Source organism: Centropristis striata, chromosome 11 (assembly GCF_030273125.1).
Source record: "Centropristis striata isolate RG_2023a ecotype Rhode Island chromosome 11, C.striata_1.0, whole genome shotgun sequence".
In the NCBI taxonomy this organism is placed as follows: domain Eukaryota; kingdom Metazoa; phylum Chordata; class Actinopteri; order Perciformes; family Serranidae; genus Centropristis; species Centropristis striata.
Genome location: NC_081527.1, coordinates 37,290,802 through 37,301,327, shown reverse-complemented (window position 1 = coordinate 37,301,327; position 10,526 = coordinate 37,290,802). Strand labels below are relative to the sequence as shown.

General features: G+C 36.7%; 1 protein-coding gene across 1 annotated transcript in view; it reads left to right on the top strand.

Annotated features, from left to right (window-relative positions):
• Positions 1-8,548: 8,548 nt before the first annotated feature.
• asph (aspartate beta-hydroxylase) overlaps positions 8,549-10,526 on the top strand; it is a 37,332-nt gene continuing 35,354 nt past the window's right edge. The window contains exon 1 of the mRNA XM_059345313.1: positions 8,549-8,878. Within this exon, the coding sequence (XP_059201296.1) occupies positions 8,836-8,878 (43 nt within the window). The 5' untranslated portion in view covers positions 8,549-8,835. The remainder of the gene's footprint in view (positions 8,879-10,526) is intronic.

Below are 10,526 nucleotides of genomic sequence, written 5' to 3'. Positions count from 1 at the left end.
TTTCTTTGTTGGGAAATGCGGGAAAGCGGTTAAATTCGGTCATTAGCGAAAGCTAGCGGCTAACTGATGCTAGCGGCGCTGCTTGTTACAGCTACAAGAGTAGCCATTAGCGTATCAATGCTAACTCAAAATTGTGGTCACAACATTAGCTGACATTTCATAGCGGCGTTACAATCGTGCCAATTCAGCACATTGCAGAAGTTAGCAGAAGTAAGGATTAAAAGTTATTACAATGTAAAATTATAAGTTCAAATATCTGAATTCAGAGTTGAGCAAACTCAACAACAAAACTTAAAATATTTAGTTAAATTGTCCAACTTAAAATTTTATCAAAGTTTGTTGCCTTGAAATTTTGAGTTCACCCAACTTTTCTTTTTTTGCAGTGTACTCTACAACTCTGCAGCACCAACATGCCTTGTGTCAATCTATGGTTTAAATAGTGTCACTGTTGACAAGACCACTAGAAAGATGGACTGAGACATTTTTCCCAACTCATTTAGGCCTTTGTGCAATCCACAAATGCTTTGATATACTTTTCCAAACTTTCCCCCATGTGTTGCTGACTATGTGAACAGACAGCGTGTCCCTATCAGGTGTCATTTGCAGCAATATATCTTCCATCATGTCTCCAACCACTAACTTCCTCTTAAGGCAATATTGCAATAGTGTTTGGTTGACATTTCAACATGTAGCATGCATACACAACTCACAATCAGTGAGATGCACTTCTTCTGTTTGACCAAGCACACACCCAAACAGATGATCATTAGACATAGTTAGAACAGCCATATTGTGCTTCTCTACAGACTTTACTGACCTTTATTCCTCAGTTATTTTTTGTCACTATTTTCGACGGATGTGATGCAAATAGACTGGAGGAAATCCACAGGTTAATCAACAGCCCTGTGTCCACATGGTTCCTCTGAAACACAGGCTGCAGTGACACTCATGGAGTGTCCTTCAGTGGAATAAGATAAGATATCTTTATTGTGAATGTACAAGTACAATGACATTTTCCAGGAGCTTTCAGTGTACGTGTATACACTACTGGTCAAAAGTTTTAGAACACACCAACTTTTCCAGAATTTAATTGAAACATATGCAGTTTAATGTCTCAGTGTACTCTGAAATTAATACACATTTGCAACATTTAAAATTCTTTATTGAGCATGATAGTGTTTTGAAAGTAAAAAAAAGATTCAAAATCACATTTTATGTTAGACTAAAGGACTAAAAAAAGACACAAAATGACAAAAAAAAGACACAAAATGACCAAAAAAAAGACACAAAATGACTAAAAAAAGACACAAAATGACTAAAAAAAGACACAAAATGACTTACAAAGACATGAAAAGAATTAAAAAATGGACAAAATAGCCCAAGACTCCATAGAGTTAAGTTGTTAACCCATTTCTTGTTCCCTGAAAAAGGCCTACTTGTATAATTCTGAAATGTACATTATTTTCCAGTTTTGGTTAAGCTTACCTTTTTTTATTTACCTCTGGCAGTTCACCACTTACCTTTGGACCCTTTCAAGCTGTTCATTTGACTTGAACTACTTGAATTTCAATAAAAAACTGGAAAAATTGGGGTGTTCTAAAACTTTTGACCGGTAGTGTAAGTGCACGTCTATGAAAAAATATTTAGAAAAAGCTATGTACAAACAGTGCAAGGTAAAAAAAACAAAAAAAACAAACACTATAACAATACTATCAAATAGTAAGAAAAATACTATTATACACACAAGACTATAATATAAATAAGACAGAAAGTGATGGTGCTCCAATGTATCCTGAGTGAAAAGTATGCAAAGTTGAATTAGAACATGAAAAAACATTGTTGCACATTAAGATAAGGAGTGTGGGAAAATATTACACATATGGATCAATACAGTCTACAGAGTTACAGTGGACTCAGAGAGTTGTGAGAAGCTGTTGTGGTAGTCGAGCACTGCAAAAAAAGAAGAGTTGGGTGAACTCAAAATTTTAAGGCAACAAACTTTGATAAAATTTTAAGTTGGACAATTAAACTCAATATTTTAAGGGTTTTTTTTAGTTTGCTCAACTCTGAATTCAGATTTTTGTCAACTCAACTGTAAGTTGTACTAACTTATAATTTAACATTGTAATAACTTTTAATCCTTACTTCTGCTAACTTCTGCAATGTGCTGAATTGGCACGATTGTATGAAATGTCAGCTAATGTTGCGACCACAATTTTGAGTTAGCATTGATACGCTAATGGCTACTCGTGTAGCTGTAACAAGCAGCGCCGCTAGCATCAGTTAGCCGCTAGCATCAGTTAGCCGCTCAAAATGACCAAAAGAGACACAAAGTGACTAAAAAAGACAGAAAATGACCAAAAAAGGAAACAAAATGACCAAAAAGACACAAAATGACCAAAAAGACACAAAATGACTAAAAAAAGACACAAAATGACCAAAAAAGGAAACAAAATGACAAAAAAAGATACAAAATGACTAAAAAGTCACAAAATGACCAAAAAAAGACACATAATGACTAAAAAAAAGACACAAAATGACCAAAAAAGGAAACAAAATGACAAAAAAAGATACAAAATGACAAAAAAAGTCACAAAATGACCAAAAAAGACACAAAATGACCCAAAAAAGACACAAAATGACCAAAAAAGACATTAAGTGACCAAAAAGACAAAAAGACAAAAACACATTAACACGTGAACACTTTAACACAGTGGAGACAGAGCTGACTTCCAAATTGATTTGGCGACCCCCAGAAATCATCTCGCGACCCCAATTGGGGTCCCGACCCCAAGGTTGAGAATGGCTGGTCAAAACAGCAACGTCCCCATTATCTCTCTCTCTCTACCAGGAGATCAAGAGGGAGGACACACACATTGGGACGACTGGAGATCAGCTGTCTGTTACAGTAACACTAATGCAGCATGTATCAGATAAAGTGGCTCTAAAGAAATGAGGCCATCTAGAAAGATAGATGTGTTTGGTGATTGTCAGCAGAGGGCGCCAGAGAGCTGCTGGACAGAGACAGATATGACTCATCACTCACTCAACCTGGTAGAAAAATGCTTTAAAGTTCAATTTAAAAGAAGCCATTCTTCAATCCTCTCTTTGTTGGAGTCATTATTTTTCCGACAGCATGTGAGCCTGCAATTATAGCATAAAAAGTCAATTGGAAGCATACTGGCTGGCAGTACAGGGAGGAGTCTGTGGCTATACTAGGCAGGAACATATTTAGTATCTATATGTTCTTGTTAGATCTACATCTTGTAACATGCTTCCCTTTATTGCTCCCTTTTCTGTATATTCTTGTGTCAGGAGGGACCTTCATTTGAAATTGTTGGTAATTACACTACAGGCCAAAAGTTTGGAAGAAAGATCAAATTAGTACAAAAAAAGATCAAAATATCAACAAAATAAACATGATTATTATACAAAGAGTCACTTATTATAACACATTTTTTACTATAATTATCAGGTCTTTGGGTTTTTATTGCTTAGACTTTGTGTGTCCTTTTTTTCCTTAATGTATAAATCTGAACTCTTGTTTCTTTACTCAGCTGCTTCATATGAACGAGATATGAAGACAGACAAATTTATTGGGAATTTTGTATCCAAACTCTCAAAAGCCAAAGAGCTAAAGCGAATAATGCAAGCTGTGATTTAAAAAAAAAAAACTTTTGCACTGAAGTTGTGACTCTTCCAAATCTTCTCAACTCATAAAATAAGCCCTCCTTTTTTTTTTTTGAACAACTGTGAACAGAAAATGTAAGTTGCTTCCAAACGTTTGGCCTGTAGTGTACATGCAACAATAAATGCTACCATAGCATTCAGTGGAGTGTCATTCAGACATGAATGTCCATTGTGCTCAACCATGCCATCATTAACGCCCATTAAAACCAACAAACTTTTCTTCAATCAATCAATCAATCAATCAATCAATCAATCAATCAATCAATCAATCAATCAATCAATCAATCAATCAGCCTTTATTTGTATAGCACTTTTCATACAAGCGAGATGCAACACAAAGCGCTTTACATAAAAAAGAAAGGAGAAAATAATGATAATAAAAAGATAACAAAACATAGAAACAAACACCCTCCGCCCCACCCATCCTATTAAAAACAAAGCACAAACTGAGGAAGTGAGGAAGCTCCATCTCAACATGGAGCAGTGAGGAAACACTGGAGGCAGGTTAGAAATTAATTAGATAAAGGATAAAGTAAGATAAAATAAAATAGCTGCAATTTTTCTTTCCAAACGACTCCATTTGACTGGAACAGTCCCCCTGCCCCCTACCATCAAACAGCCCTCTAGCACCCAGCCCCCCATAGATCACCAGCAGATAGTGTGCTGCTGCTTTAAGCTACCTGTCTGATCTAAGAGGTCACAATGCAACAGGTTAGCTGCAAAACACAGAATGTGGCATGTTGCTTAGTTACTGTGGTATATTACAGCTTTTAGCAGCTATTTCAACCTTAGGCGGGACCCAATCGGGGTCGCCAAATCATTTTGGAAGTCAGCTCTGTCTCCACTGTGTTAAAGTGTTCATGTGTTAATGTGTTTTGGTAACTTAATGTCTTTTTTGGTCATTTTGTGTCTTTTTTTGGTCATTTTGTGTCTTCTTTTGACCATTTTGTGGTCAATTTGTGTCTTTTTTGGTCATTTTGTTTCCATTTTTGGTCATTTACTATAAGCCAGTAGTTCTCAAAGGTTGAGAACTACTGGCTTATAGGATACTGTGAATCGGTAGGAGCTGCAAACATGAATGCTGTGGGCCTTTACCAAACAATATTTGATCAATGGAAAAAAAAAAAAAAACTGGCAGAATGATTAGTAATGAAAATTATATTAAGTTATCCCACAGATATTAAAAGGTGAACCCTGAATTGAAGCATGAGCTGAATGCAAACCAGCTTGTATTGTTTGACTGCCAGTGCTATTAAAATGTCATGCACTGGAAGAACATTTTTAAAACAAAGGTTTCCCACAGTGAAATTGCATTCCCTCTAAAACATATGAGTAAATACAAATTGATTGTTTTTGGACATACACTACTGGTCAAACGTTTTAGAACACACCAACTTTTCCAGAATTTAATTGAAAATGATGCAGTTTAATGTCTCAGTGTACTCTGAAATTAATGCACATTTGCAACATTTAAAATTCTTTATTGAGCATGATAGTGTTTTGAAAGTAGAAAAAAGATTAACATTACATTTTATGTTGGACTAAAGGACTAAAAAAAACACAAAATGACAAAAAAAGACACAAAATGATTAAAAAAAGACACAAAATGACCAAAAAAAGACACAAAATGACTTACAAAGACATGAAAAGAATTCAAAAATGGACAAAATAGCGCAAGACTTATTGTTCCCTGAAAAAGGCCTACTTGTATAATTCTGAAATGTACATAATTTTCCAGTTTTGGTTAAGCTTACCTTTTTTTATTTACCTCTGGCAGTTCACCACTTACCTTTGGACCCTTTCAAGCTGTTCATTTGACTTGAACTGCTTGAATTTCAATAAAAACTGGAAAAATTGGGGTGTTCTAAAACTTTTGACCGGTAGTGTAATTCATAGGAGAAAGGGTTGACATGATCATGGTATTTGTATCATCCAAATCAAGCTGTACAGGGAACTAGTTGGAGTTTTTAATGTTACAGTTTACTGGTGAATGAAGTCAAATGTAACCCCCACAAACACCCAGCATGCAAATTCCATTCAATTCAGGTGATTAGATCCAAAACCACCTCTCCACACAGTGATTAGGTCAATTCAAAGCTCTCGCCAATCACTGAGCCATGTGAGAACAGCACACACCCAAAGCTGACCAAAAGGGAGATAACCATATCAGTGATCTGCTGTAGTGTGTGTGTGTGTGTGGTTTTGCAGGAACTTGTGAAGGCTATTAAAGTGCAAATTTACCATTCATGTTTATGTAACACGTGTGTCGTTGGTCTCTATGTGCTATGCTAACAAAGGCGTGGGTGTTTGTTGGTTAGCAAGTCATCTGCATATAATTTGTATTGTCTGTTTGGGAGACAGATGCCTGGAAGTTCTGTGGGTTACATCTAGTTTAGTTTTTTATATTTTGAACATGTGTGAGTAACACAACAAAGTAAACACATCCAATGAGAATAATCAAAAAAACAAGAGCAATAGTCAAGACAAAAGCTATAATGTGAACACAACATGTCCAAAAATGTATTTTATTTTATTTTATTTTATTTTATTTTATTTTATTTCTGTCTGTTTTTGGTGTCTGTCTCGGTTGTTTGTAAGTGTCTGTATTATATGTTGAAAAATTAAAAATTAAATAAATACTTTAATAATAATAATAAAAAAAAAAAAAAAACATGTCCGAAAAGGAGTAGGATGAAGCATATGCTTATTTAAACCTAAACCCCTTCTCCATTACTACTAATACATATTTACAAAAAAATAGAAAATAAATAGATTAAATAAACAAATACATAAATCATTTATCATTTTTGAAAACACCCAAAGCCCTTCTTCCTCCCTGTACCTGGTGAAAACCATGTGTTTGTACAGCTTTTTAAACTGGATCATGCTTGGACATTGCTTGAGAAACTGAAGGACAAAAATGTTTTAATGTTGTACGTACTTTTTTTTTTTTTGAGTATTTCCAGGAAGTAGATTGTTTATTGGATCTATGGAGCAAATATGAACACAATCATTGTCTAGCAGACAGCTTACTGTTAGCTTATGTAAAACCAGTTTATGAATCACCATTGCAAACCATGTTGGCATCATGTTGGTGCAATAAATAAGGTTTAAAATATTATTGAAGGTAATTAAGTAAATGCAAAGGTTTTATGTTGTTATGCTTAAGGGGAACCTATCAGTGCTAAAGTTTCATGGAGTCCTATCAAACATCAGTTGAAGCTGATATATATATATATATATATATATATATATATATATACACTTCTGATCAAAAGTTTTAGAACACACCAACTTTTCCAGAATTTTATTGAAAATTATGCAGTTTAATGTCTCAGTGTACTCTGAAATTAATGCACATTTGCAACATTTAAAATTCTTTATTGAGCATGATAGTGTTTTGAAAGTAAAAAAAAGATTCAAAATCACATTTTATGTTGGACTAAAGGACTAAAAAAAGACACAAAATGACAAAAAAGACACGAAAAGACACAAAATGACTAACAAAGACATGAAAAAAAAGACTTGAACTGCTTGAATTTCAATAAAAAACTGGAAAAATTGGGGTGTTCTAAAACTTTTGACCGGTAGTGTATATATATATATATATATATATATATATATATATATACATATATATATATATATATATGTATGGATTTTGTTAATTCTGGTTAATGGCCAATGAATTCAAAGACTCAAAGGCAACTCTGACTGAGCATATGTCACTGTTTATTCTGTACTGACAGGAACTTTTCTTTTTTGAACATAAATACAATGTAAAGGCTTAGAGTTGTATTAAACGTTAATAAAGTTACAGTTGTATTATTCATATATATTCACCGTCAACAAAATTTCTTAAAGAAAATGAACACATAGCCCAACTGAAACTGTATACTACAGTCCCACATCAAACGAAGTGGATTAAAAAAATGTCTCTGTGTTGTGTTGAGGAAATTATAGAATATTACTCTAAATAGGACACAGAACGTTTAGTCAGATAAAATAAATGTATCTAGAGTAATCATAGTTCTCTTACAAAAAAAATCTATCAGACAGCTTCAGCTAATTCAGAACGCTGCTGCTCGAGGACTCACCAGGACCAAAAAATTGGATCACATCACCCCAGTTCTGAGGTCTTTACACTGGCTTCCTGTCACTCAAAGAATTGATTTCAAAATATTAATGTTGGTTTATAAAGCCCAAAATACATTACCGATCTGCTGATACGTTATGAGCCGTCCAGAGCCCTTAGGTGGTCTGGGACAGGTCTACTTACAGTCCCCAGAGTTATATTATATTTATATATATATATATATGTATATATATATATTAGGACTAAACAAGGAGAAGCAGCGTTTAGTTTTTATGCACCAAATCTCTGGAACAAACTCCCAGAGAACTTGAGGTCTGCTGCAACTCTCAGCTCTTTTAAATCACGTCTGAAGACTTTTCTGTTTCCATTTTAACCTGTCATTTTTATTCATTCGCTCTTAAATGTTTTATTCATTCACTTTTTTTTAAAATTCGCATTTAAATGTCTTCTAATGTGTTATATGTATTTTAATCTTGCCCCTGTAAAGCACTTTGAATGGCCCTTGTGTCCGAATCGTGCTATATAAATAAACTTGCCTTGCCTTGCATGATTAATCTATAAATGCACAGAGAGAAGGCACACACACAGTTAGTGAATTACGCATGCATAGATAGTGACCTAGTCAATCAGAAAGTGATCCAGAAAAAGAAAAACAGAGATATAATAACAGATTATTTCTAACAATTGATATATTTAAGGTTGAAATAAAATTGGTACAGGCCAGAAGTTGCCAGATCAACCATATTGCCACGTTCCAGAGGGGCGGGGGGCGGGGCCGAGATAAGACTATCCACACGGTTGAATAAGCTCGACGCCTCTCGCAGCTGATTGGTCGAATCATCGTCATGACCCGCCTACTTTTGCGTCGCAAGCCTGCGATTGGTTCAGAGCGCAATCAGTCCCAAACTGGAAGAGGTGGTTCTGAGCTTTATGAGACAGGAGAAGAGATTCTGATTCCTTTCCACTGCTAGAAGTTCAACCTCCAGCCGCTCCAACCTTCTCCTCCTCTGCTCCCACAAGCCCACCGACTCTCCTGCTGCAGACTCGCCATGGCTTCCAAGAAAAACGCGAAAGTTCACGTCAAATCCAAAGGTGCGTGGCTGCTTTTGTTCGTCTCCTTCCATTAACAGTGATGCCGCTTTCACTGGCAGGCCTTTACAAGTTAATCGGGTGTCAAGCTGTTATTTCATCAGGGCCCTGGTTGGTGCTAGCCAGCTTAAACCAGCTGTAGAAAATGCTGTTAGCCATGTTAGCTGCTCCGGATAAAGTGACTTTAAACAGCATTTAAACGCGTCATAGCTCCTCTAAATGTGCTAGCACTACATTAACGTTTTTGCGCCTCTTGCCTCTTCTGACGTCGTCTCTAATTATAGTTAGCCTACTATCCTTATCTGTGTTGGCAAAATAAAGCTCATAACGTCCCGTTAATTGCACCCACGGTGTGTTTTAATGATGCATTAAAGAGATTGCCGTGCAGGAATACAGCAGTTGTTTATCCGGAGCCCATCCAGGCTGGTGAACCATGGCGACTCACTCCCACTGGTGGGATTACAGCTGAACAGCAGCTCGCACGGGAGACATGCCGTTAGTGTGTTAGTGTGTGTTAGTGTGTGTGAGTCCTGCCTGCAGGCCCGAAGCTTAGCAAGACATCCAGGCCTGTCTATCTATCTGCCGTTTGGTTTCAGGCAGAGTTGCACCAGGATTGCTGTGTGTGCACCCCGGGGCGCAAAGCGCAAAGCACCCCGCCCCCAATTTAGTCCAGTCACTCTTCCAAATGCTCACGTGTCAATATGAGGACCCGTGGGTGGGGTTATACGTGGCTGTTTGGAAGAGGGGGTCTCTCCGTTAGTACCCGGACCCCATGCACTAATTCATATGAATATAATATCGCTTTTGTTGTATCTTGGAGTATCTGCGCGGCTACATTCAAATATCCTGCAGAGTCACTTTAATTGCATGCGTAATCCAATGCGTAAAGTAAATAAAATAAACGCTGCACTTTGTCCGGTAACTCCCATGGAAGTTTATCTTAATTTGCAAAAGCTCAGGCTGAGTATAGAGTGTCTAGTGGGGCAGGAGTCACTTTCAGCCCCACGCTGACTTGTTGCTGAGTGGATGAGTGTGAAACCATGACGCGTGTTGATACAAACTCTAAGACCCAAGTGTGGCACAACTTTGAGTACACGTTGTCCTCTACCGACTGCAACATGTGCTAATGGCCCCTTAAAGTGCAGTTAAATAGGATGATATCCGGACACCACACCGGAACCTTAAAATATTTATATAATTGTTGCAGAAACTTTTGGCTGCATTTGTTGGTCTTTAAACGCAGCGCGTAAAACCCCAGACCAGTCTCTGGATGAATGAGAGCTGGTAATGATGGCACACAGGGGAAAAGTAATGCAGCCTTGTTCGTTTTGCTTTCCAACTGATTGTAGCTTGATTTGAAGAGTTCATAATGTCTCTGTTGTAGCCGATCAAAGGGCAGTGTTACGTTAGAAAGGCCCAGGGAACAAAATGTTCAGTTTTTTCGTGTCTTTTCTTAGCCCCGCCCCCCACAGCCCCTGCATGCTGTACCGTGCAACACTTTCTATTGAAACAAGAAGCGAGAACAAAAGGCTTTGAGATATAAAGGAGGATTGGCCAAATGCACAAATTTATGCATGGGATTTTTAAAAAAACAAACTTGAATATTGTATTTTTATTTTATTTCTAAAGTCCACAGCCTGCTGCTGGATGA